The sequence below is a fragment of the Heptranchias perlo genome, chromosome 2 (genome assembly GCF_035084215.1).
Source record: "Heptranchias perlo isolate sHepPer1 chromosome 2, sHepPer1.hap1, whole genome shotgun sequence".
Taxonomy (NCBI): domain Eukaryota; kingdom Metazoa; phylum Chordata; class Chondrichthyes; order Hexanchiformes; family Hexanchidae; genus Heptranchias; species Heptranchias perlo.
In genome coordinates this window covers 171,042,996-171,070,901 of record NC_090326.1, presented here as the reverse complement: position 1 = coordinate 171,070,901, position 27,906 = coordinate 171,042,996, and the positions used below count along the sequence as shown (strand labels likewise).

Here is a 27,906-nt window from a genome sequence, read left to right as displayed (position 1 = left end):
CATGGGCTGCAGTGGTTTAACAAGGAGCCGGCAGACCACCATCTGCTCACGGCAAACAGAGATGGGGAATAAATGCCGGCCTTGTCAGCGAATTTTAAAAATGTCTGGATGACTGGAAGCGGAGAACACAGGAGAGAGGTCTTGAGGAAAAGAAAGGAAGATGGAAGAAATGGGCTCAGGTTCAGAGCAGCAGCCAAAATGCGCGTGCGAATGAACACTGCGGGAATTCAGGTCACATAGGCATAGCACAGATTAGGAGAGACACGTCCTTGTAACATGACAGGGAGGAGCCGACATGAGAGAGTCCAAAGTTGGCTGAAGTCCAGAGGTGGGATGAAGTTGATTTATAGACAGTGCGGAGTCAGTGCAGAGCATCGATGAGCCAAGTCCACGCGACAGTTGTGGAGAGGGAGTGAATCCAGGAGCTGTTTTAGGGTTAGCGTAACAGTGGGTGCGTTGCTGGACGTTGTCCAGTGGGAAACAAAGGGCCAAGAAGGAGTGGCGAATTGACCATGAGCCTGACTCGGGTGTGTGTGGTGTGTACAGGTAGGTGCCTGAGTCCCTATTAGTGTAACTATTTTGTGTGCGTTTGTGTCGGTGGCTACTTGTGTCTCTGACAATACCACTAACTCAGGTGTGCACGCAGCTTGGTAGCTGTGCCCCTGCCAGTGTCACTAACTTGGGTGTGTGTGTAGGTACTACATAGAACATCTTTCCTATAGTATGAAGCCCAAATCTGCACATAGTATTCCCAACTTAGTGGTATAAACTGGGCGACATGGACATGTTGGGCCGAAGGGCCTGTTTCCATGTTGTAAACTTCTATGATTCTATAGAGGTCAGAGGCTGGGTATTCTGCGGCGAGTGGCTCACCTCCTGACTCCCACAAGCTTCTCCACCATCTACAAGGCACAAGTCAGGAGTGTGATGGAATACTCTCCACCCGCCTGGATGAACCATGGCCGATTAAATTTAACGCAGAGAAGTGCGAAATGATATACTTTGGAAGGAAGACTGAAGAGAGGCAATATAAGCTAAAGGGTACAGTTCTAAAGTGGGTGCAGGAGCAGAGAGACCTGGGGGTATATGTGCACAAATCGTTGAGGGTGGCAGGATAGGTTGAAACAGCAGTTAAAAAAGCATACGGGATCCTGGGCTTTATAAATAGAGGCATAGAGTACAAAAGCAAGGAAGTTATGTTGAACCTTTATAAAACACTGGTTCAGCCACAATGGAGTATTGTGTCCAATTTTGGGCACCGCACTTTAAGAAGGATGTGAAGGTCTTTAGAGAGGGTGCAGAAAAGATTTACTAGAACAATTCCATGGATGAGGGACTTCAGTTACGTGGAGAGACTGGAGAAGCTGGGATTGTTCTCCTTAGAGCAGAGAAGGTTGAGAGGAGATTTGATAGAAGTGTTCAAAATCATGAAGGGTTTAGATAAAGTAAATAAAGAGAAACTGTTCCCATTGCAGAAGGGTTGGGAACCAGAGGACACAGATTTAAGGTGATTGGCAAAAGAACCAAAGCCGACATGGGGAAAAACTTTTTTACACAGCAAGTTTTAATGATCTGGAATGCACTGCCTGAAAGTGTGGTAGAAGCAGATTCAGTCGTGGCTTTCAAAAAAGATTTGGATAAATACTTGAAGGGAAAAATTTTGCAGGGCTACAGGAAAAGAGTGGGGGAATGGGACTAACTGGACTTCTCTTACAAAGAGCCGGCACGGGCTCGATGGGCTGAATGGTTACATGATTCTGTGTATGTGTAGGTATGTACCTGTGTCCCTCGGTGTCACTAACTCACGTGTTTGTGTGTGTGTGTGTGTGTGTGTGTGTGTGTGTGTGTGTGTGCGCGCGTGCAGATAAGTACCTGTGTCCCTCGGTGTCACTAACTCAGGTGTGTGTGCGCGTGCAGGTAGGTACCTGCATCCCTCGGTGTCACTAACTCAGGTGTGTGTGTGTGTGTGTGTGTGTGTGTGTGCAGGTAGGTACCTGTGTCCCATGGTGTGTGTATGTGCAGATAGGTACATGTATCCCTCGATGTCACTAACTCAGGTGTGTGTATGTGCAGATAGGTACCTGTGTCCCATGGTGTGTGTGTATGTGCAGATAGGTACCTGTGTCCCTCGGTGTCACTAACTCAGGTGTGTGTATGTGCAGGTGAGCTGGAGCAGTGGATGGGACATGGCGCACCGTTCTCAATCTTCGTCCTTCGGCAATGTAGACAATGATCCCAGCTACATCCCTCCTCACTACAAGGAGTATTACCGCATCGCCATCGATGTCCTGGCTGAGGAGGGAATCGATGCCTACTATCGCTTCCTGGCAGAAGAACAGGGGGTGGATTTCCTCAGCAGCACAGAGATTGAGCACATTAATAAGCACCTGACGAAACCCCCGATACCCTTGGATGAGCTTGAATTTGCGGGGGGTAGCTATGACTCTGATTCATCGGGCACCTACTGGCCCGTCAACACGGACATTGCTGCCCCAGCGCTGGATCTGGGTTGGCCCAACGCTCACATGTGCAGGGGACCTTCAGATGTCACCATCTTCGTCCACCCGCCAGCCCCTGACACTCTGAGCATCAAGGAGGAAGCCAGGAGACTGATCAGGTCAGCTACCCAGGTGAGGAGGTCAAAAACCTGGGCAATGAGAGTGTGGGAAGGTAATGGTTCAGGCCTCATTCACCTCTGACAATTCAATGCTGAGCCATCGGGAAAGAGGAATGTTCTTGCACACTGTCCCCAAACACATACTTAGTGTCACCATCTCCTTTAACACTCATACACTGAGCCTTAGCATCACCTTTAACACTCACTGTAGAATCATAGAAAGATACAGCACAGAAGGAGGCCATTCGGCCCATCGTGCCTGTGCCAGCTCTTTAAAAGAGCTATCCAATTAGTCCTACTCCCCTGCCCTTTTTCTCATAGCGCTGCAAATTTTTCCCATTCATGTATTTATCCAATTCCCTTTTTGAAAGTTATTATTGAATCTGCTTCCACCACCTTTTCGGGCAGTGAATTCAAGATCATTGGAACTCGTTGCGTAAAAAAAAATTTCTCTTCATCTCCGTTCTGGTTTTTTTGCCAATTAAATCTGTGTCTTCTGGTTACCGACCCTCCTGCCACTGCAAACAGTTTCTCCTTATTTACTCCTCTAAAACCCTTCATGATGTTAAACACCTCGATCAAATCTCCCCTTAACCTCCTCTGTTCTAACAGAACAACCTCAGCTTAACGTAACTGAAGTCTCGCATTGCAGGTACTATTCTAGGAAATCTCTTCTGCACCCTCTCTAAGGCCTTGACGTCCTTCCGAAAGTCTGGTTCCCAAAATTGGACATAATACTCCAGCTGGGGCCTAAGCAGTGATTAATAATGGTTTAGCATAACTTCCTTGCTTTTGTACTCTATGCCTCTATTTATAAAGCCCAGGATCCCATATGCTTTTTTAACAGCCTTCCGAACTTGTCCTGCCACCTAAAAAGATTTGTGTACATACACCCCCAGGTCTCTCTGTTCCTGTTCTCCCTTTAAAATTGTACCATTTAGTTTATATTGCCTCTCCTCATTCTTCCTACCAAAATGTATCACTTCACACTTCTCTGCGTTAAATTTTATCTGCCATGTGTCTGCCCATTTCACCGGTCTGACTACGTCCTCCTGAAGTCTGTTACTATCCTCCTCATTGTTTACTACATTTCTGAGTTTTGAGTCATCTGCAAACTTTGAAATTATACCAAGACCAGGTCATTAATATATATCAAAAACAGCAGTGGTCCTAATACTGACCCCTGGGGGTCACCAGCACTGTAAGCTTCCCTCCAGTCTGAAAAACAACCGTTCACCGTTGGTCTCTGTCCCCTAGCCAATTTCATATCCATGCTGCCACTGCCCCTTTAATCCCATGGGCTTAATTTTGCTAACAAGTCCATGATGTGATACTTTATCAACCGCACTACCCTCATCTACCCTCTCCGTTACTTCATCAAAGAACTCAATCAGGTTAGTCAAACACGATTTGCCTTTAACAAATCTGTACTGGTTGTCATTTATGAACCCATATTTTTCTAAATGACAATTAATTTTGTCTCTGATTATTGTTTCTAAAAGTTTCCCCACCACCGATGTTAGGCTGACTGGCCTGTCATTGCCAGATTTATCCCTCTCCCCTTTTTCAAACCGGTGTGTAACATTTGCGATCCTCCAATCTTCTGTCCTGACCCCTGGAATAACGGTCTGTTAACAGACAGGAAACAGACAGTTTCCTGTCTGTTAACCAATTTTCAATCCGTGCCAGTATATTACCACCAATCCCATGTGCTTTAATTTTGCACACTAATCTCTCATGTGGGACTTTATCAAAGGCCTTCTGAAAATCCAAATAAACCACATCCACTGGTTCTCCCTTATCTATTCTACCAGTTACATCCTCAAAAAACCTCCAGTAGTTTTGTCAAACATGATTTCCCTTTCATAAATCCATGTTAACTTTGTCTAATCCCGTTGATATTTTCTAAGTGTCCTGTTATCACATCCTTTATAATAGACTCTAGCATTTTCCCCACTACTGATGTTGGGCTAACCGGTCTGTAGTTCCCTGTTTTCTCTCTCCCTCCTTTTTTAAATAGTGGGGTTACATTTGCCGCCCTCCAATCTGCAGGAACTGTTCCATAATCTATAGAATTTTGGAAGATGACAACTAATGCATCCATTATTTCCATGGCTACCTCTTTTAGTACTCTGGGATGCAGAATATCAGGTCCTGGGGATTTATCGGCTTTCAGTCCCATTAATTTCACCAGCACTTTTTTTTACTAATAATTTTCTTTAATTCTTCCTTTTCACTAGTCCCTTGGTTCCCTAGCATTTCTGGGAAGTTATTTGTGTCCTCTTCCGTGAAGACAGAACCAAAGTATTTGTTTAATTGCTCTGCCATTTCCTTGCTCCCCATTATAAATTCTCCGGTTTCTGACTGTAAGGGACCTACATTTGTTCCCTGGTTGGCTCCTCAACGTGCTGGTCTAAAAAACCATTTTGTACACACTCCAGGAATTCATTCTCCACAGTATTATTGCTAATTTGGTTTGGCCAGTCTATATGTAGGTTAAAGTCACCCATGATTACTGTTGTACCCTTGTTGCATGCATCTCTTATTTCCTGTTTGATCCCATCCCCGACATCACTACTGTTTGGAGGCCTATAGACAACTCCCACCAGTGTTTTCTGCCCCTTGGTGCTTCTTAACTCCACCCAGACTGAATCTACATCTTGATTTTCTGAGCCAATATCCTTTCTCACTATTTCTGATTTCATCCTTTTCCTTTTTGCCTGTCCTTCCTAAATATTGAATACCCTTGGATATTCAGCTCCCAGCCTTGGTCACCCTGCAGCCATGACTCTGGAATTGCAATTATATCATATCCGTTTACATCTATTTGCGCTGTTAATTCATCTACCTTATTACGAATGCTTCGTGCATTCAGATACAGTGCCTTTAGATTTGTCTTTTCATAATTTTTAGACATCTTAACATTTTTAACATCTTACCCGGACCCTATTTGTTAGTGCACACTTTTGTTTGTACGCTCTGTCCCTTCCTGACACAATCTGGTTATCCTTACCCCAATCACTTTACTGCACTGCTTCTTTGTCTTTTCTCTTTAACATTCTAGATTTCTCTCCACTGGGACTCTCCCCCCTCCTCTATTTAGTTTAAAGCCCTATCCACCTCCCTAGTTATTCGATTTAGAATCATAGAAGTTGGCCCTTCGGCCCAACATGTCCATGTCGCTCAGTTTATACCACTAAGCTAGTCCCAATTGCCTGCACTTGGCCCATATCCCTCTATACCCATCTTACCCATGTAACTGTCCAAATGCTTTTTAAAAGACAAAATTGTACCCGCCTCTACTACTGCCTCTGGCAGCTCGTTTTGCTGGAATTCTGGTCCCAGCATGGTTCAGGTGTAGTCCGTCCCGACGGAACAGCTCCCTCTTTCCCCAGTACTGGTGCCAGTGCCCCATGAATCGAAACCCACTTCTCCCACACCAATCTTTGACCATGCATCCATCTCTCTGATCTGATTTACCCTGTGCCAATCTGCTCGTGGCACAGGTAATAATCCAGAGATTATTACCTTTGTGGTTCTGCTTTTTAATTTAGTCCCTAGCTGCTCAAACTCTCTCAGCAGAACCTTTTTCTTAGTCCTACCTATGTCGTTGGTACCTACGTGGACCACGACAACTGGATCCTCCCCCTCCCACTCCAAGTTTCTCTCCAGCCCGGGGGAGATGTCCTTTATCCCGGCACTGGGTAGGCAACACAGCCTTCGGGACTCATGCTCCTGGCTGCAGAGAACAGTGTCTATCCCCCTAACTATACTGTCGCCTACTACAACCACCTTCATTTTTACTCCCCCCACTTGAACGGCTTCCTGTACCATGGTGCTGTGGTCAGTTTGCTCGTCCTCCCCGCAGTCCCCGCACTCGTCCACAAGTGTTGCAAGAGCTTCAAATCTATCGGTCAAGCGCAGGGACTGAGGCTCCTGCAATACCACCTCCTGGATCCCCGTAGCTGCCTCACTCGCAGTCACACCCTCCTGTCCCTGACCACGTGTCATTTCTAAAGTACTTAATCTAAGGGGTGTGGCTGCCTCCTGGAGCAAAATGTCCAGGTAGCTTTCTCCCTGCCTGATGTCACGCAATGTCTGCAGCTCAGACTCCAGCTCCTCAACTCGGAGCCGAAGTTCCTCGAGTTGCAGACACTTACTGCAGATGTAGTCGCCCTGACAAAAATGTCAGCCCACAGTCACTACCAATCACTTACCTGCCTCACCTGTGACGTCACACTGCAGTTTTCTCTTGTTGCAGGTCCGCCGCCGCCTCGGTCCCCGCTCTCGGTCCGCCGCCGCCTCGGTCCCCGCTCTCGGTCCGCCGCCGCCTCGGTCCCCGCTCTCGGTCCGCCGCCGCCTCGGTCCCCGCTCTCGGTCCGCCGCCGCCTCGGTCCCCGCTCTCGGTCCCCGCTCTCGGTCCCCGCTCTCGGTCCGCCGCCGCCTCGGTCCCCGCTCTCGGTCCGCCGCCGCCTCGGTCCCCGCTCTCGGTCCGCCGCCGCCTCGGTCCCCGCTCTCGGTCCGCCGCCGCCTCGGTCCCCGCTCTCGGTCCGCCGCCGCCTCGGTCCCCGCTCTCGGTCCGCCGCCGCCTCGGTCCCCGCTCTCGGTCCGCCGCCGCCTCGGTCCCCGCTCTCGGTCCGCCGCCGCCTCGGTCCCCGCTCTCGGTCCGCCGCCGCCTCGGTCCCCGCTCTCGGTCCGCCGCCGCCTCGGTCCCCGCTCTCGGTCCGCCGCCGCCTCGGTCCCCGCTCTCGGTCCGCCGCCGCCTCGGTCCCCGCTCTCGGTCCGCCGCCGCCTCGGTCCCCGCTCTCGGTCCGCCGCCGCCTCGGTCCCCGCTCTCGGTCCGCCGCCGCCTCGGTCCCCGCTCTCGGTCCGCCGCCGCCTCGGTCCCCGCTCTCGGTCCGCCGCCGCCTCGGTCCCCGCTCTCGGTCCGCCGCCGCCTCGGTCCCCGCTCTCGGTCCGCCGCCACTCTGCGGAAAAAGTTGGGAAAAGCAAGGCAAAGCAGCACCTCCTTCACTGAACTCCCACACTCACCAAACTCTCAAGCTGCTCACTCTGTGCCCGCTGCACTCAGACCCCTACAGTCACTTTCTGACTCAGTGCGTCATGGTATATTCATGATTTAACCCTGCACCCTCCAGCACTGCCTGTTCTTGTTGCCTCACTGCTGAAGAATGATGAATTGATGGTTTGTTCTGGGTTTGTCTCTCCCTGCAGGTTATTGCGATTGTAATGGATATTTTCACTGATATAGATCTGTTTGATGAGGTGCTGGAGGCCGCCTGCCGTAGGATCCCTGTCTACCTTCTGTTGGATGAACTGTTCTCTCATCACTTTCTGGACATGGTCAAGAAATGCAAAGTTAATCTGAGCCACATACACGTAAGAACCGGTTACGTTTAATCTAGTTTAACACGGAGCTCTGGTGGGGCTCGTTTTTAAAGATCGGGGGATTGGGTAGTGTGCTGTTTTAGACATAGACCTTTCACCACTGGGATCAATGCTCAAATACAGCCCACGCTGATGGGACAATGTCTTATCTGTCTGCTGACCGTAAGGGTTGGTGTGAAATGAATGTGTGCAATCTGAGCACACATCCTAGTGAGTGTGCACAGGTGTGTCCTCGAGATTTGATGAAGCTCTGGGTGGATGTGATCAGCAGTGGGTTGGGTCAATTGTTGACACTCACTTCTTGAGTTAGAAGGTTGTGGGTTCAGTTATTGAATCATACAAAGATTACAGCATGGAAGGAGGCCATTTGGCCCATCGAGTCCGTGCGGCTCTATGCAAGGGCAATCCAGTTAGTCCCACTCCCCCGCTCTATCCCCGTAGCCCTGCAATTTTTTTCCTTTCAAGTACTTATCCAGTTCCCCTTTGAAGGCCATGATTGAATCTGCCTCCACCATCCCCTCGGGCAGCGCATTCCAGATCCTAACCACTCGCTGTGTAAAATAGTTTCTCCTCATGTCACCTTTGGCCCTTTTGCCAATCACCTTACAGCTATGCCCTCTGGTTCTTGACCCTTCCGCCAATGGGAACAGTTTCTCTCTATCTACTCTGTCAAGACCCTTAGTAATTTTGAATACCTCGATCAAATCTCCTCGTAACCTTCTCTGTTCCAAGGAGAACAACCCCAGCTTCTCCAGTCTATCCACGTAGTTCCCACTGCTCGATAAGCTTAGAATCTAGGCTGATACTCCAGTGCAGTACTAACGGAGTGCTAGCTTGGCAGAGTTACTGTCTTTGGAGTTTGAAGATTCCATTGCACCATTTTTGAAAGTGCATGGAGCTCACCCAATGTCCTGGCCAATGTTTCTCCCTCAACCAGAACCAGCAGCAACACAATAACTGCTCATTCATCTCAGCTCTGTTTGTGGGACCTTCCTGTGTGAAAACTAGTTGCAGCATTTGCCTCCATAACAACAGTGACTGATCTATAAACAATTCATTGTGCGTGGTGTGTTGGGGAATTGCTCCGAGCTGTGAGAAAGTACTATATAAATGCAGGTCATTCTTTAACGTTAATAGTAACTGAAAGGGGCTTTTCCCCACAAAGGTCCGTGTCCCTGAGCGCATTTCACTCCCCCTTACCTTTGCTTCCTTAGCACTGTAACATTTAAGTAGCACCTCCCCCTCCCAATTCCTAAATTAGTGCAGGCTCCTGTCAACTGATTAAAAGTCAGGAACCGCCCAATAGATTAGGTACAGAGCGAAGAGATTTAAAATTAGGGATACCTTGGCAGGGTAGATACAAGTCTACAAAGACTAGATGGGATAGTAAGGGTATGGAGAGCGGGATTAGACTAGGTAGAATATTAAAGGGTATGGGGAGTGAGCAGGAGAGTGGGATTAGACTGTGGGATAGTAAAGGATATGAGGGTGAACAGGAGAGTGGGATCAGAATAGATGCGATATTAAAGGATACAGAGAGTGAGCAAGGGAGTGGGATTAGACCAAATGGATTCGGGATGCGGAAGTACAATTTCAAAATTTGCGGATGACACTAAATTGGAGGGGTGTAGTTAATAAGAACATAGGAACAGGAGGAGGCCATTCAGCCCCTCGAGCCTGTTCCATGGCTGACCTGTGACCAAACTCCATATCTCCGCCTTAGCCCATATCCCTTAATACAAACATTTATTTGGTTCTCACCATTTAAAAAATATTCTGTTTTTCTATTCTTCCTACCAAAGTGAATAACCTCACATTTCCCCACATTATACTCCATCTGCCACCTTCCTGCCCACTCACTTAACCTGTCTCTATCCCTTTGCAGACTCTGTGTCCTCCTCACAGACCATAAGAGATAGGGATAGGAGTAGGCTGTTCGGTCCCTCGAGACTGCTCCGCCATTTAATGAGATCATGACTGATCTGATTTTTACCTCAACTCCACTTTCCTGCCCTTTCCCCATATCCTTTGATTCCCTTGCTGATCAAAAATTTGTCCAACTCAGCCTTGAATGTATTCAATGACTCGGCCTCCACAGCTTTTTGGGGTAAAGAATTCCAAAGATTCACGACCCTCTGGGAGAAAAAATTCCTCCTCATTTCCGTCTTAAACGGGCGACCCCTTATTCTGAGACTATGCCCCCTAGTTTTAGATTCCCCCATGACGGGTAACATCCTCTCAGCATCTACCCTATCGAGTCCCCTCAGAATCTCGAATGTTTCAATAAGATCTCCTCTCATTCTTCTAAACTCCAATGAGTATAGACCACAGCTTACTTTCCCACCTCACACCTTACTTTCCCACCTAGCTTTGTATTGTCAGCAAACTTGGATACATTACACTCTTATCTACCTGTACTGCCACCCCTGAAGGTGGCAGTGCAGGTAGATAAGGTTGTGAAGAAGGCACACTGAATGCTCTCCGTTATTAGCCGAGGTATAGAATATAAAAGCAGGGATGTAATGATGGAACTGTATAAAACGCTGGTAAGGCCACAGCTGGAGTATTGTGCGCAGTTCTGGTCACCACATTACAGGAAGGATGTAATTGCTCTGGAGAGAGTGCAGAGAAGATTTACAAGAATGTTGCCAGGGCTTGAAAATTGCAGCTACGAGGAGAGATTGGATAGGCTGGGGTTGTTTTCCTTGGAGCAGAGGAGGTTGAGGGGAGACTTGATTGAGGTGTACTAAATTATGAGGGACCCAGATAGAGTAGACAGGAAGTACTCCTAGAGAGTTTCCCCTAACAGAGAGTTCAAGAACTAGAGGACGTAAATTTAAGCTGATTGGCGGAAGGATTAGAGGGGATATGAGGAAAAACTTTTTTACCCAGAATTGGTGGTAGAGGCAGCGACGCTCAACTCTTTTTTAAAAAAAAAATGTACCTGGACCTGCACCTAAAACATTGCAGGGCTACAGACCGGGTGCTGGAAGGTGGGATTAGAATGGGCACCTGGTTGTTCTTCGAGCCGGCGCGGACACGATGGGCCGAATGGCCCCCTTCTATGCTGTATCTTTTCTATGGTTCTACACTCGGTCCCTTCATCTGTGTACAGTTCTGGTCACCCTATTATAGAAAGGATATTATTAAACTAGAAAGAGTGCAGAAAAGATTTACTAGGATGCTACCGGGACTTGATGGTTTGACTTACAGGGAGAGGTTAGACAGACTGGGACTTTATTCCCTGGAGAGTAGGAGGTTAAGGGGTGATCTTATAGAAGTCTATAAAATAATGAGGGGCATAGATAAGGTCGATAGTCAAAATCTTTTCCCAAAGGTAGGGGAGTCTATAACGAGGGGGCACAGATTTAAGGTGAGAGGGGAGAGATACAAAAGGATCCAGAGGGGCAATTTTTTCACTCAAAGGGTGGTGAGTGTCTGGAACGAGCTGCCAGAGGCAGTAGTAGAGGCGGGTACAATTTTGTCTTTTAAAAAGCATTTGGACAGTTACATGGGGAAGATGGGTATCGAGGGATATGGGCCAAGTGCAGGCAATTGGGACTAGCTTAGTGGTATAAACTGGGCGACATGGACATGTTGGGCCGAAGGGCCTGTTTCCATGTTGTAACTTCTATGATTCTATGATTCTATGATTCTATGATCTAACCCATTAATATAGATTGTAAATAGCTGAGGCCCAAGCACCAATCCTTGCGGCACCCCACTAGTTACAGCCTGACAACCTGAAAATGACCCGTTTATCCCTACTCTCTGTTTTCTGTCCATTAACCAATCCTCTATCCATGCTAATATATTACCCCCAACCCTATGAGCCCTTATCTTGCGCAACAACCTTTTTTGTGGCACCTTTTTTGAATGTCTTTTGAAAATCCACTGGTTCCCCTTTATCTACCCTGCTAGTTACATCCTCAAAAAAAAAGCAAATAAATTTGTCAAACTCGATTTCCCTTTCATAAAACCATATTGACTCTGCCTAATCATATTATTATGTTCTACATGCTCTGTTACCACATCCTTAATTATGGATTCCAGCATTTTCCTGATGACTGTTGTCAGGCTAACTGGCCTGTAGTTCCCTGTTTTCTCTCTCCCTTCTTTCTTGAATAGCGGGGTCACATTTGCTACCTTCCAATCTGCTGGGACTGTTCTAGAATCTCGAGAATTTTGGAAGATCACAACCAATGCATCCACTATCTCTGCAGCCACCTCTTTTAGAACCCTAGGATGTTGGCCATCAGGTCCAGGGGATTTATTAGCTTTTAGTCCCTGTAAACCTGTACTCTATTGTTCTGGCTATCTATCCCAGTGGAACTCCTGTTAACCTGTACTCTACTGTTCTGGCTATGTATCCCAGTAAAAGAAAGAAAAACTTGCATTTATATAGCATCTTTCACAACTTCAGGACATCCCAAAGCTCTTCACAGCCAATTAATTACTTTTTGAAGTGTAGTCACCGTTTGTAATATAGGAAACGCGGCAGCCAATTTGCACACAGCAAGATCCCACAAACAGCAACGTGATAATGACCAGAAAATTTGTTTTAGTGATGTTGGTTGAAGGATAAATATTGGCCCTGGACAGAACACCCCAGCTCTTCTTCGAAATAGTACCATGAGATCTTTTACGCCCACCTGAGAGAGCTCGGTTTAATGTGTCAGCCGAAAGACGGCACCTCCGATAGTGCAGCGCTCCCTCAATACTGCACTGGAGTGTCAGCCTAGATTTTGTGCTCCAGTCGACGGAGTGGGAATTGAACCCACGACCTTCTGACTCGGAGAAGAGAGTGCTACCAACTGAGCCTCTGTAAATCGGTAAATCTGTACCCTACTGTTCTGGTTATCTATCCCAGTAGAACCCCTGTAAACCTGTACCGTACTGTTCTGGTTATCTATCCCAGTAGAACCCCTGTAAACCTGTACCGTACTGTTCTGGTTATCTATCCCAGTAGAACCCCTGTAAACCTGTACTATACTGTTCTGGCTATCTATCCCAGTAGAAAAATGCTTGAAGAATGTGGATACCGAGTGAAAGGAAATATTGACAAGGGTGACCAAAAGTTTGGTCAAAGTGGTTGAATTTAAGGAGGGTCTCAAAGGAAGAGAGGGAGATGAAGGGGTTTAGGGAGAGAATTCTAGAGGGTGAGCTGAGGTGGCTGAAGGCACCGCTACCAATGGTGGACTGAAGGGAGAGGGCTGCACAAGAGGCCAGAGTCAGAGGAAGAGATTTGTTGTTGGAGGAGGTTACTGGGATGGAGAGTGATGAGATCATGGAGGGATTTAAACACAAGGTTGAGAATTTTTAAATTTGAGGTTTTAGGGGACCTTCCAGAGTTGGGGAACTTCTAGGCAATAGTAACCCAAAATGGTGGCGTTTAAGGTTAGGCTTATCATGAAAAAGAGAATCATACAGCACAGAAGAGGACATTCAGCCCATCGTGCCTGTGCCAGCTCTTTGAAAGAGCTATGCCTCTGGTCTTTTCCCATAGCCCTGCAAATCTTCTTTTCAAGTATATATCCAATCCCTTTTGAAAGTTATTATTGAACCTGCTTCCCCCACCCTATCAGGCAGTGCATTCCAAATCATAACTGTAAAAAATTTCTCCTCATTTCCCCTCTGGTTCTTTGCCAATTATCTGTGTCCTCTGGTTACCGAACCTTCTGCCACTGGAAACAGTTTCTCCCTATTTACTCTATCAAAGCCCCTCATAATTTTGAACACCTCTATTAAATCTCCCCTTAACCTTCTCTGCTCTAAGGAGAACAATCCCAGCTTCTTGAGTCTCCACATAACTGAAGTCCCTCATTCCTGGCACCATTCTAGTAAATCTCCTCTGCACCCTCTCGAAGGCCTTGATATCCCTCCTAAAGTGCGGTGCCCAGAATTGGACACAATCCTCTTGCTGAGGCCTTACCAGTGATTGATAAAGATTTAGCATAACTTCCTTGCTTTTGTATTCTGTCTCTGTTTATAAAGCAAAGGATCCCATATGCCTTTTTAACAGCCTTATCAACTTGTCCTGCCACCTTCCAAGATTTGTGTACGTAAGCTTGGTTCTCTACTGAATTATGAACCTGACATTTATTATAAGCCTCCTTTTTCTATGTCATTTAAATCTTTATATCTTTAATCATCCAGGAAGCTCTAGCTTTGGATGCCCTTCCTTTCCTTCTCGTTTGAATGTGTCTAGTCCGTACCCGAACTCTTTGAAGGTCTCCCTTTGCTCATTTACTCTATTACTTGCTAATCTTTGATTCTAATCCACCTGGTAATGAGGAAAAACTTTTTTTACCCAGAGGGTGGTGGGTGTATGGAATTTGCTGCCCGAATTGGTGGTAGAGGCAGGGACCCTCAACTCTTTTTAAAAAGTACCTGGACCTGCACCTAAAGTGCTGTAAGCTGCAGGGCTACGGACCGGGTACCGGAAGGTGGGATTAGAATGGGCACCTGGTTGTTCTTCGAGCCGGCGTGGACACCATGGGCCGAATGGCCCCCTTCTGTGCTGTATCTTTTCTATGGTTCTATGGTCCAAATCCCTTTTCAATTCACTGAAATTAGCTCGCCTCAGTTGAGTATTTTCACCTTTGATTTTTCCTTGTCCTTTTCCATAACTATTCTAAACCTAATGATATTATGATCACTGAAACATGCTCCACTTGCCCCACTTCATTCCACTAGAACTAGATCCAGCACTGCTTCCTTCCTTGTTGGGCTGGAAACATACTGCTCAAGAAAGTTCTCTGGTATACATTTCAGCAATTGCTTCCCCTCTTTGCCCTTTACATTGTTACTTTCCCAGTCTATATTGGGATAATTGAAGTTCTTGCATCTTTCTGCAATTTGCCTTCAAATTTGCTCCTCTATCCCCTTCCCACTATTTGGTGGCCTATAGTATACACACTATTTGGTGGCCTATGGTATACTCACTATTTGGTGGCCTATAGTATACAAGTAGCTCCTCTATTGTTCCTTAATTCTAACCAAATAGATTCTGTCTTTGAAACTTCAAGTACATCATCCCTTTCCAGTACTGCAATAATATCTTTGATCGATAATGCCACCTCCGCTCCTTTTTTTCCTTCCCTATCTTTCCTGAATACAATGTAGCAATGATTATTAAGTTCCCAATTCTTTCTCTTGTTTGAGCTGGGTCTCCATTATTGCCATATATCATAGTCCCATGTACCTACAGCTCACCAACTTTATTGACCACACTCCGTTCATTTACGCACATGCACTCCAAACCCGCCTTAGTCTTCATTGCATTTTCCACCTCTCTGATTCCTCCTGTTTCTGAACCACTCTTTATTCCAATGCGGTTTGTCTCTCCCAGTTCTCTGTGCACCTTGCACCTCCTCTCTAATGCTTCATCCTGATGCCCCACCCCTGCCAAATTAGAATGATTCCCTTAAGATAATAGCAAGCGTGTTACCGATTTTTGCCACTTCTTCATCATTTCACCTTGTCTGAAGATCACGCGGGCCTGGTGCCTTGTCACTGACTCTTGCTTACTGTGCAGGGGAGGCTGCCATGGTCTGCTTCACGTATAGGGGAGAGGAACCCATTTACTAGATTCACTAGCACTTCATCACTTGATATCCTATCAGCTTAGGGATCGTTCAATGGCCCCATAACCTTCTTATGGTTGCTATTTTCACTGAAATGTTTGTCATTTCTTTTCCTATTCCCTGTTGTCCTAACTTCATTTTGTACTTTAGCTCTTGATTAGTTTCTCAACCTCTTTTATCTTGTTATTATAATAGTTACAGCCCACCGAGCTGACTAGCTCATCGCTTGAAAATCTCTCTCGCCCTTATTCCCACAGTAGTTCCATTGTTGCTCACAACATTTTTTTCCCTCAGCGACACACCTTCCCTGGTAGTGTGTATCTGTTCTGTACTCCGTGTATAGTCTGTCTAAATACCATTCACTTTTCTTTCACACTGTTTCCCTCTCGCATCACTGTCCAGTCCAGTTTCGTGAGCTCACGCTATCATGTCTTTCTAATGTTTCTATTGTATTCATGTAGAAATGTGATGTGATGCATTTTGGTAGGATGAATGAGGAGAGGCAATATAAACTAAATGGTACAGTTTTAAAGGGGGTGCAGGAACAGAGAGACCTGGGGGTGTAGAAATGAAAAAGGAAATAAGGGCAAAGAGAATGTATGAGAATGGATTAGCCGGTAACATAAAAGGGAACCCAAAAGTCTTTTAAAATCAGATAAATAGTAAAGGGGTGGTTAAAGGCAGGGTGGGGCCGATTTAGGGACCAAAAAGATCATCTTGTGGAGGCAGAGGGTATACTGAGGTACTAAATGAGTACTTCATATCGGTCTTCACTAGAGAAGAAGAGGCTGCCATTGTAACAGTAAAGGAGGAGGTAGTAGCGATATTGGATAGGATAAAAATAGATAAAGAGGAGGTACTTAAAAGATTGGCAGCACTCAAAATAGAAAAGTCACCCAGTCCGGATGGGATGCATCCTAGGTCACTGAGGGTGGAAATTGCAGAGACTCTGGCCACAATCTTCCAATCCTCCTTAGATATGGGGATGGTCCAGAGGACTGGAGGATTAAAAAATGTTACACCCCTGTTTTAAAAAAGGGGAGAGGGATAAAGCTGGTAACTACAGGCCAGTCAGCCTAATGTTGGTGGTGGGGAAACTTTTGGAGACGACAATCCAGGACAAAATGAATTGGCACTTGGAAAACTTTGGGTTAATAAATGAAAGCCAGCACAGATTTGTTACATGCAAATTGATGAAGTAACGGAGAGGGTTGATGAGTGTGGTATGGTTGATGTTGTATATATGCACTTTGAAAAGGCATTTGATAAAGTACCACATAGTAGGCTTGTGAGCAAAATTGAAGCCCATGGGATTAAAGGGGCAGTGGCGGCATGGATACAAAATTAGCTAAGGGACAGAAAGCAGAGAGTAGTGGTGAATATTAACTTGATATTCATTGCTACAATGTATTCAGGAAAGATAGTGGAGAGTAGTATTTCAGACTGGAGGGAAGTATACAGTGGTGTTCCCCAGGGGTCAGTATTAGGACCACTGCTCTTTTTGAGATATATATTAATGACCTGGACTTTGGAGTACAGGGCATAATTTCAAAGTTTGCAGATGATACAAAACTCGGAAATGTAGTAAAGAGTGAGGAGGATAGTAACCGATTTCAGGAGAACATAGACAGACTGGTGAAATGGGCAGACACGTGGCAGATGAAATTTAACGCAGAGAAGTGTGAAGTGATACATTTGGTAGGAAGACTGAGGAGAGGCAATATAAACTAAATGGTACAATTTTAAAGGGGGTGCAGGAACAGAGACCCCTGGGGGTGTGTGTACACAAATCTTTGAAGGTGGCAGGAAAAGTTGAGAAGGCTGTTAAAAAAGCATACGAGATCCTGGGCTTTATTAATAGAGGCATAGAGTACAAACGCAAGGAAGTTATGTTGAAATTTATAAAACACTGGTTAGGTCCTAGCTGGAGTATTGTGTTCATTTCTGGGCACCACACTTTAGGAAGGATGTCAAGGCCTTAGAGAGGGTGCAGAAGAGATTTACTGGAATGGTGCCGGGGATGAGGGACTTCAGTTATGTGGAGAGACGGGAAAAGCTGGTGCAACTGAAGAGCCTTGACCTGCAGGGCTACGGACCAAATGCGGGAAAGTGGGATTAGGCTGGATGGCTCGTTTCTCAGCCGGTGCTGGGATTGTTCATCTTAGAGCAGAGAAGGTTAAGGGGAGATTTGATGGAGGTGTTCAAAATCATGAACTGTTTTGATGAGAGTAAATAAGTGGCAGAAGGGTCGGTAACCAGAGGACACAGATTTAAGGGAATTGGCAAAAGAACCAGAGGCGTCATGAGAAAATAAAAATTTATGCAGAGAGTTGTAATGATCTGGACTGCACTGCCCGAAAGAGTGGAGGAAGCAGATTCATTATCCAATTCCCTTTTGAAAGTTGTTAAATATTTTTGAAGGGGGAAAAGTTGCAGGGCTAAGGGGAAAGAGCAGGCGAGTGAGACTAATTGGATAGCTCTTTCAAAGAGCTGTCACAGGCATGCTGGGCCGAATGGCCTCCTTCTGAGCTGTATCATTCTGTGATTCGAAACAGTACCCGAGGATTGGACTAATATAACACCAATCTTTTTTTAAAAAAAAGGCATATGGAGGTAATGAGACCAACAATGCAGTGTGCAGCAGCAGTAAGGAAAGCTAACTGAATCTTGGGATGCACAGCTAGAGGAATAGAGCACAAATCCCAGGAAGGGATATTGAATCTGTACAAGGCACTGGCGTGGAGTAGTGTGTACTACAGAAAGGATATCTAGATATTGGAAGCAGCACACAAAAGAACAATCAAACGGGAGAATTTATACTGGGGAACAAGGAAATGGCAGAGCAATTAAACAAATACTTTGGTTCTGTCTTCACGGAAGAGGACACAAATAACTTCCCAGAAATGCTAGGGAACCAAGGGATTAGTGAGAAGGAGGAATTAAAGGAAATTAATATTAGTAAAAAAAATAGTGCCGGAGAAATTAATGGGACTGAAAGCTGATAAATCCACAGGGCCTGATAATCTGCATCCCAGAGTACTAAAAGAGGTAGCCATGGAAATAGTGGATGCATTAGTTGTCATCTTCCAAATTCTATAGATTATGGAACAGTTCCTGCAGATTGGAGGGTGGCAAATGTAACCCCAGTATTTTAAAAAGGAGGGAGAGAGAAAACAGGGAACTACAGACCGGTTAGCCTAACATCGGTAGTGGGGAAAATGCTAGAGTCTTAGAGGACACTTAGAAAATATCAACGGGATTAGACAAAGTCAACATGGATTTATGAAAGGGAAATCATGTTTGACAAACCTACTGGAGTTTTTTGAGGATGTAACTGGTGGAATAGATAAGGGAGAACCAGTGGATGTGGTTTATTTGGATTTTCAGAAGGCCTTTGATAAAGCTCCACATAAGAGGTTAGTGTGCAAAATTAAAGCACATGGGATTGGTGGTAATATACTGGCATGGATTGAGAATTGGTTAACAGACAGGAAACAGAGAGTAGGAATAAATGGGTCTTTTTCCGGGTGACAGGCAGTGACTAGTGGGGTACCGCAGGGATCAGTGCTTGGGCCCCAGCTATTCACAATATATATCAATGATTTGGATGAGGGAACCAAATGTAATATTTCCAAGTTTGCTGACGACACAAAACTAGGTGGGATTGTGAGTTGTGAGGAGGATGCAAAGAGGCTTCAAGGCGATTTAGACAAGTTGAGTGAGTGGGCAAATACATGGCAGATGCAGAATAATTTTTTTTATTAGTTCATCGCTGAATGGATGGGCATCGCTGGCGAGGCCGGCATTTATTGCCCATCCCTAATTGCCCTCGAGAAGGTGGTGGTGAGCCGCCTTGAACCGCTGCAGTCCGTGTGGTGACGGTTCTCCCACAGTGCTGTTAGGAAGGGAGTTCCAGGATTTTGACCCAGCGACGATGAAGGAACGGCGATATATTTCCAAGTCGGGATGGTGTGTGACTTGGAGGGGAACGTGCAGGTGGTGTTGTTCCCATGTGCCTGCTGCTCTTGTCCTTCTAGGTGGTAGAGGTCGCGGGTTTGGGAGGTGCTGTCGAAGAAGCCTTGGCGAGTTGCTGCAGTGCATCCTGTGGATGGTACACACTGCAGCCACAGTGCGCCGGTGGTGAAGGGAGTGAATGTTTAGGGTGGTGGATGGGGTGTCAATCAAGCGGGCTGCTTTGTCCTGCATGGTGTCGAGCTTCTTGAGTGTTGGAGCTGCACTCATCCAGGCAAGTGGAGAGTATTCCATCACACTCCTGACCTGTGCCTTGTTGATGATGGAAAGCCTTTAGGGAGTCAGGAGGTGAGTTACTCGCCGCAGAGTACCCAGCCTCTGACCTGCTCTTGGAGCCACAGTATTTATATGGCTGGTCCAGTTAAGTTTCTGGTCAATGGTGACCCTCAGGATGTTGATGGTGGGGGGATGCAGCGATGGTAATGCCGTTGAATGTCAAGGGGAGGTGGTTAGACTCTCTCTTGTTGGAGATGGTCATTGCCTGGCACTTGTCTGGCGCGAATGTTATTTGCCATTTTTGCGCCCAAGCCTGGATGTTGTCCAGGTTTTGCTGCACGCGGGCTCGGACTGCTTCATTATCTGAGGGGTTGCGAGTGGAACTGAACACTGTGCAATCATCAGCGAACATCCCCATTTCTGACCTTATGATGGAGGGAAGGTCATTGATGAAGCAGTTGAAGATGGTTGGGCCTAGGACACTGACCTCAGGAACTCCTGCAGCAATGTCCTGGGGCTGAGATGATTGGCCTCCAACAACCACTATCATCTTCCTTTGTGCTAGGTATGACTCGAGCCACTGGAGAGTTTTCCCCGATTCCCAGTGACTTCAATTTTACTAGGGCTCCTTGGTGCCACAGTCAGTCAAATGCTGCCTTGATGTCAAGGGCAGTCACTCTCACCTCACCTCTGGAATTCAGCTCTTTTGTCCACGTTTGTACCAAGGCTGTAATGAGGTCTGGAGCCGAGTGGTCCTGGCGGAACCCAAACTGAGCATCGGTGAGCAGATTATTGGTGAGTAAGTGCCGCTTGATAGCACTGTCGACGACACCTTCCATCACTTTGCTGATGATTGAGAGTAGACACCCCTGTAAGCACTGACTCACTCCTGGACACTCTTGTAAGCACTGACTCACTCCCGGACACCCCTGTAAGCACTGACTCACTCCCGGACACCCCTGTAAGCACTGACTCACTCCCGGACACCCCTGTAAGCACTGACTCACTCCTGGACACCCCTGTAAGCACTGACTCACTCCCGGACACCCCTGTAAGCACTGACTCACTCCCGGACACCCCTGTAAGCACTGACTCACTCCCGGACACCCCTGTAAGCACTGACTCACTCCCGGACACCCCTGTAAGCACTGACTCACTCCCGGACACCCCTGTAAGCACTGACTCACTCCCGGACACCCCTGTAAGCACTGACTCACTCCCGGACACCCCTGTAAGCACTGACTCACTCCCGGACACCCCTGTAAGCACTGACTCACTCCCGGACACCCCTGTAAGCACTGACTCACTCCCGGACTCCTTGGGAACACCTCTCACAAACCCTCATGCCTATGGACCTGGTTTGAAATCAGATCAGCCATGATCTTATCGAATGGCAGAGGAGGCTTGCGGGGCTGAATGGCCTACTCCTGCTCTTAATTCGTATGTTTGTATGAAAACATGGGGCAGAGCGATTTAAGGTGTTGTTTGCAAATGGAGGCACTATGTTATTATAAATGTCTTTGTCAGTGGAAATTCGGCCAACTGATCGCTTGCTCAGCATGATGACTCACCTCCGTATTGCTGCTGAGTAATTGTGCTCGTACAGCTCTTCTCTCCACCCAAGGCGTGTTTCCTGTCAGGATAAGTAACTTTCAGGTGCAGCTGCTCTCCGAGGAAGGAGCAGTGTTGGCACAGATCCGGCTTGGATCGTCGTGGGATATTGGCGTGTCTTTCTTGATGGATGCCTAGTCCCATATAGCCCAGGACTGACTGAGCAGTCCTGGGCTGTCCTGGTGTGTGAGCATCAGCAGCATTTTATTTGCCCCACCTAGTGAGCATGCCAGGTGATTGGTACCTTCTCAAAGGGTTGGCTCCTTAAAGGGACAGGATTTAGCAACAAATGAGAATGCATGATGATTTTGTCAGCAAAAGTGCAGTTCCGATACAGTCTTTCCCTTTTAGTTTAATACTTTTAGTTTGATTTTTCTCTTTGTTAAAGGCACATTGCTTCCAGATTTTCATGTTTAAATAAATGGTGGGATATTCAACCAAAAGTACACCATAGATTTTTTTTATTCGTTCATGGGATGTGGGCGTCGCTGGCAATGCTGGCATTTATTGCCCATCCCTAATTGCCCTTGAGAAGGTGGTGGTGAGCCGCCTTCTTGAACCGCTGCAGTCCGTGTGGTGACGGTTCTCCCACAGTGCTGTTAGGAAGGGAGTTCCAGGATTTTCACCCAGCAATGGTGAAGGAATGGCGATATATTTCCAAGTCGGGATGGTGTGTGACTTGGAGGGGAACATGTAGGTGGTGGTGTTCCCATGTGCCTGCTGTCCTTGTCCTTCCAGGTGGTAGAGGTCATGGGTCTGGGAGGTGCTGTTGAAGAAGCCTTTGCGCGTTGCTGCAGTGCATCCTGTGGATGGTACACACGGCAGCCACGGTGCGCCGGTAGTGAAGGGAGTGAATGTTTAGGGTGATGGATGGGGTGCCAATCAAGCGGGCTGCTTTGTCCTGGACGGTGTCGAGCTTCTTGAGTGTTGTTGGAGCTGCACTCATCTAGGCAAGTGGAGAGTATTCCATCACACTCCTGACTTGTGCCTTGTAGATGGTGGAAAGGCTTTGGGGAGTCAGAAGGTGAGTCACTCGCCGCAGAATACCCAGCCTCTGACCTGCTCTTGTAGCCACAGTATAGGGCTGGTCCAGTTAAGTCAATGGTGACCCCCAGGATGTTGATGGTGGGGATTCGGTGATGGTAATGCCGTTGAATGTCATGGGGAGGTGGTTAGACTCTCTCTTGTTGGTCATTGCCTGTCACTTGTCTGGCGCGAATGTTACTTGCCACTTATCAGCCCAAGCCTGGATGTTGTCCAAGTCGTGCTGCATATGGGCATGGACTACTTCATTATCTGAGGGGTTGCGAATGGACCGGAACACTGTGCAATCATCAGTGAACATTCCCACTTCTGACCTTATAATGGAGGGAAGGCCATTGATGAAGCTGTGCTTGGCCCTGTCCACATCCACACATACAAGCTCTTTCCACATGCTGTTTATCCCCTTTGCCTACCTCTTTAGCTAATGGATGTTAAGGCCAATTGGAGCTCCTCCAGCACTGCTCTGGCTGAGGGAGGCTGACTCGGTACAGACTGGGTAGTGAATCGGGAACTTGCCTGCATGGTTTGGAACCACAGCATAGAAATACATAGTACAGCAAAGAAACAGACCATTCGGCCCAACTGGTCTATCCCGATGTTTATGCTCCACACGTGCTTCGTTCCAGCCTACTTCATCCCACCCTATCAGCTCATCCTTCTATTCCTTTCCCCTCGTGTTTATCGAGCTTTCACTTAAATGCATCTATGCTAGTCGCCTCAACTACTCCTTGTGGTAGTGAGTTCCACATTCTCACCACTCTCTGGGTAAAGAAGTTTCACCTGAATTCCTTTATAGGGAGAGAGTAGGGCCTCTTAAGGATCAACAAGGTCATCTATGTGCGGAACCACAAGAGATGGGTGAGATCCTGAATGAATATTTCACATCGGTATTTACGGTTGAGAAAGGCATGGATGTTAGGGAACTTGGGGAAATAAATAGTGATGTCTTGAGGAGTGTACATATTACAGAGAGGGATGTGCTGGAAGTCATAACGCGCATCAAGGTAGATAAATCTCCGGGACCTGGTGAAATGTATCCCAGGACGTTATGGGAGGTTAGGAAGGAAATTGCAGGTCCCCTAGCAGAGATATTTGAATCATCGACAGCTACAGGTGAGGTGCCTGAAGATTGGAGGGTAGCAAATGTTGTGCCTTTGTTTAAGAAGGGCGGCAGGGAAAAGCCTGGGAACTACAGACCGGTGAGCCTGACATCTGTAGTGGGTAAGTTGTTAGAGGGTATTCTGAGAGACAGGATCTACAGGCATTTGGAGAGGCAGGGACTGATTAGGAACAGTCAGCATGGTTTTGTGAGAGGAAAATCATGTCTGACTAATTTGATTGAATTTTTTGAGGGGGTGACTAGGCGTGTGGATGAGGGTAACGCAGTGGATGTGGTATACATGGATTTCAGTAAGGCCTTCGATAAAGTCCCCCACAGGAGACTGGTCAAGAAGGTACGAGCCCATGGAATCCAGGGTGCCTTGTCACTTTGGATACAAAACTGGCTTAGTGGCAGAAGGCAGAGGGTGATGGTCGAAGGTTGTTTTTGTGACTGGAAGCCTGTGGCCAGTGGGGTACCACAGGGATCGGTGCTGGGTCCCTTGCTGTTTGTGGTCTACATTAATGACTTGGATATGAATGTAAAAGGTATGATCAGTAAGTTCGCTGATGATACAAAGATTGGTAGGGTGGTAAATAGTGAGGAGGATAGCCTCAGTCTGCAGGACGATATAGATGGGTTGGTCAGATGGGCGGAACAGTGGCAAATGGAATTTAACCCGGAAAAGTGCGAGGTGATGGACTTTGGAGGGACTAACAAGGCAAGGGAATACACAATGAATGGGAGGACCCTAGGCAAGACAGAGGGTCAGAGGGATCTTGGTGTGCAAGTTCACAGATCCCTGAAGGCGGCGGAACAGGTAGATAAGGTGGTAAAGAAGGCATATGGGATACTTGCCTTTATTAGCTGAGGCATAGAATATAAGAGCAAGGAGGTTATGATGGAGCTGTATAAAACACTGGTTAGGCCACAGCTGGAGTACTGTGTGCAGTTCTGGTCGCCACACTACAGGAAGGATGTGATCGCTTTGGAGAGGGTGCAGAGGAGATTCACCAGGATGTTACCAGGGCTGGAGCGCTTCAGCTATGAAGAGAGACTGGGAAGATTGGGTTTGTTTTCCTTGAAGCAGAGGAGGCTGAGGGGGGACATGATTGAGGTGTACAAAATTATGAGGGGCACAGATAGGATGGATACTAAGGAGCTTTTTCCCTTCGTTGAGGGTTCTATAACAAGGGGACATAGATTCAAGGTAAAAGGCGGGAGGTTTAGAGGGGATTTGAGAAAGAACTTTTTCACCCAGAGGGTGGTTGGAGTCTGGAACTCACTGCCTGAGAGGGTTGTGGAGGCAGGAACCCTCACAACATTCAAGAAGCATTTGGATGAGCACTTGAAATGCCATAGCATACAAGGCTACGGACCAAATGCTGGAATATGGGATTAGAGTAGACAGGGCTGATGGCCGGCGCGGACACGATGGGCCGAAGGGCCTCTATCCGTGCTGTATGACTCTATGACTCTATGGCTGTGCAGTAGACGTGGTCTACATGGACTTTAGCAAAGCCTTTGACAAGGTACCGCATGGTAGGTTGTTACATAAGGTTAAATCTCACGGGATCCAAGGTGAGGTAGCCAATTGGATACAAAATTGGATTGACGACAGAAGACAGAGGGTGGTTGTAGAGGGTTGTTTTTCAAACTGGAGACCTGTGACCAGCGGTGTGCCTCAGGGATCGGTGCTGGGTTCGCTGTTATTTGTTATTTATATTAATGATTTGGATGAGAATTTAGGAGGCATGGTTAGTAAGTTTGCAGATGATACCAGGATTGGTGGCATTGTGGACAGTGAAGAAGGTTATCTAGGATTGCAACGGGATCTTGATAAAATGGGCCAGTGGGCCGATGAATGGCAGATGGAGTTTAATTTAGATAAATGTGAGGTGATGCATTTTGGTAGATCAAATCGGGCCAGGACCTACTCCGTTAATGGTAGGGCGTTGGGGAGAGTTATAGGACAAAGAGATCGAGGAGTACAGATTCATAGCTCCTTGAAAGTGGAGTCACAGGTGGATAGGGTGGTGAAGAAGGCATTCGGCATGCTTGGTTTCATTGGTCAGAACATTGAATACAGGAGTTGGGATGTCTTGTTGAAGTTGTGCAAGACATTAGTAAGGCCACACTTGGAATACTGTGTACAGTTCTGGTCACCCTATTATAGAAAGGATATTATTAAACTAGAAAGAGTGCAGAAAAGATTTACTAGGATGCCACCGGGACTTGATGGTTTGACTTATAGGGAGAGGTTAGACAGACTGGGACTTTTTTCCCTGGAGAGTAGGAGGTTAAGGGGTGATCTTATAGAAGTCTATAAAATAATGAGGGGCATAGATAAGGTAGATAGTCAAAATCTTTTCCCAAAGGTAGGGGAGTCTATAACGAGGGGACATAGATTTAAGGTGAGAGGGGAGATATACAAAAGGGTCCAGGGGGCAATTTTTTCACTCAAAGGGTGGTGAGTGTCTGGAACAAGCTGCCAGAGGCAGTAGTAGAGGCGGGTACAATTTTGTCTTTTAAAAAGCATTTGGACAGTTACATGGGTAAGATGGGTATAGAGGGATATGGGCCAAATGCAGGCAACTGGGACTAGCTTAGTGGTATAAACTGGGCGACATGGACATGTTGGGCCGAAGGGCCTGTTTCCATGTTGTAAACTTCTATGATTCTATTCTCGGATTAATTAGTGACTATCTTATATTTATGACCTGTAGTGGAGGCACATTTATTGACTAAGCCACAAAAGGACATTTATTATGGGTTCAATAATAATTAGAAGTTACTGAAGGTTTACTGATTATGGGTGCAGTAAAAAGCCCAGTGCTGCTGGAGGAAGCCCAGTGCCGACATACAGTGCTGCTGGAGGAAGCCCAGTGCCAATTATACAGTGCTGCTGGAGGAAGCCCAGTGCCAATTATACAGTGCTGCCGGAGGTAGCCCAGTGCCGACATACAGTGCTGCTGGAGGAAGCCCAGTGCCGACATACAGTGCTGCTGGAGGAAGCCCAGTGCCGACATACAGTGCTGCTGGAGGAAGCCCAGTGCCGACATACAGTGCTGCTGGAGGAAGCCCAGTGCCGACATACAGTGCTGCTGGAGGAAGCCCAGTGCCGACATACAGTGCTGCTGGAGGAAGCCCAGTGCCGACATACAGTGCTGCTGGAGGAAGCCCAGTGCCGACATACAGTGCTGCTGGAGGAAGCCCAGTGCCGACATACAGTGCTGCTGGAGGAAGCCCAGTGCCGACATACAGTGCTGCTGGAGGAAGCCCAGTGCCGACATACAGTGCTGCTGGAGGAAGCCCAGTGCCGACATACAGTGCTGCTGGAGGAAGCCCAGTGCCGACATACAGTGCTGCTGGAGGAAGCCCAGTGCCGACATACAGTGCTGCTGGAGGAAGCCCAGTGCCGACATACAGTGCTGCTGGAGGAAGCCCAGTGCCGACATACAGTGCTGCTGGAGGAAGCCCAGTGCCGACATACAGTGCTGCTGGAGGAAGCCCAGTGCCGACATACAGTGCTGCTGGAGGAAGCCCAGTGCCGACATACAGTGCTGCTGGAGGAAGCCCAGTGCCGACATACAGTGCTGCTGGAGGAAGCCCAGTGCCGACATACAGTGCTGCTGGAGGAAGCCCAGTGCATGAGTGAAAGCTGGGGATTGTATTTTTGTTGTTGTACAGCAGGAAGCGAATTGAGACTGACTGATTTCCCTTACTGCTGTCAGAGATGGGACTTTAAATCCAATCAGACCAGGATTTGTAGGATCAGCTCCAGAGTGAAAAACCATAAGAGATAGGAGCAGGAGTAGGCCATTCGGCCCCTCGAGCCTGCTCCACCATTTAATGAGATCATGGCTGATCTGATTTTTACCTCCACTCCACTTTCCCGCCTTTTCCCCATATCCTTTGACTCCTTTGCTGATCAAAAATTTGTCTAACTCAGCCTTGAATGTATTCAATGACTCGGCCTCCGCAGCTTTTTGGGGTAAAGAATTCCAAAGGTTCACGACCCTTTGGGAGAAGAAATTCCTCCTCATTTCCATCTTAAACGGGTGACCCCTTATTCTGAGACTATGCCCCTTAGTTTTAGATTCCCCCATGAGGGGTAACATCCTCTCAGCATCTACCCGATCGAGTCCCCTCAGAATCTTTGTATGTTTCAATAAGATCTCCTCTCATTCTTCTAAACTCCAGTGAGTATAGACCCAACCTATTCAATCTTTCCTCATAAGACAACCCTTCCATACCCGGAATCAACCTAGTGAACCTTCTCTGAACTGCCTCCAATGCAAGTATATCCTCCC

The 27,906-nt window shown here is 47.1% G+C and overlaps 1 protein-coding gene across 2 annotated transcripts in view; it reads left to right on the top strand.

Moving 5' to 3' along the window:
* Window positions 1-27,906, top strand: part of fam83hb (family with sequence similarity 83 member Hb) — a 72,272-nt gene that overhangs the window by 4,792 nt on the left and 39,574 nt on the right. For both annotated transcript variants that reach the window (XM_067969194.1, XM_067969186.1), the window contains exons 2-3: window positions 2,163-2,630; window positions 7,832-7,996. In XM_067969194.1, the coding sequence (XP_067825295.1) occupies window positions 2,187-2,630; window positions 7,832-7,996 (609 nt within the window). In that variant the 5' untranslated portion in view covers window positions 2,163-2,186. The remainder of the gene's footprint in view (window positions 1-2,162; window positions 2,631-7,831; window positions 7,997-27,906) is intronic.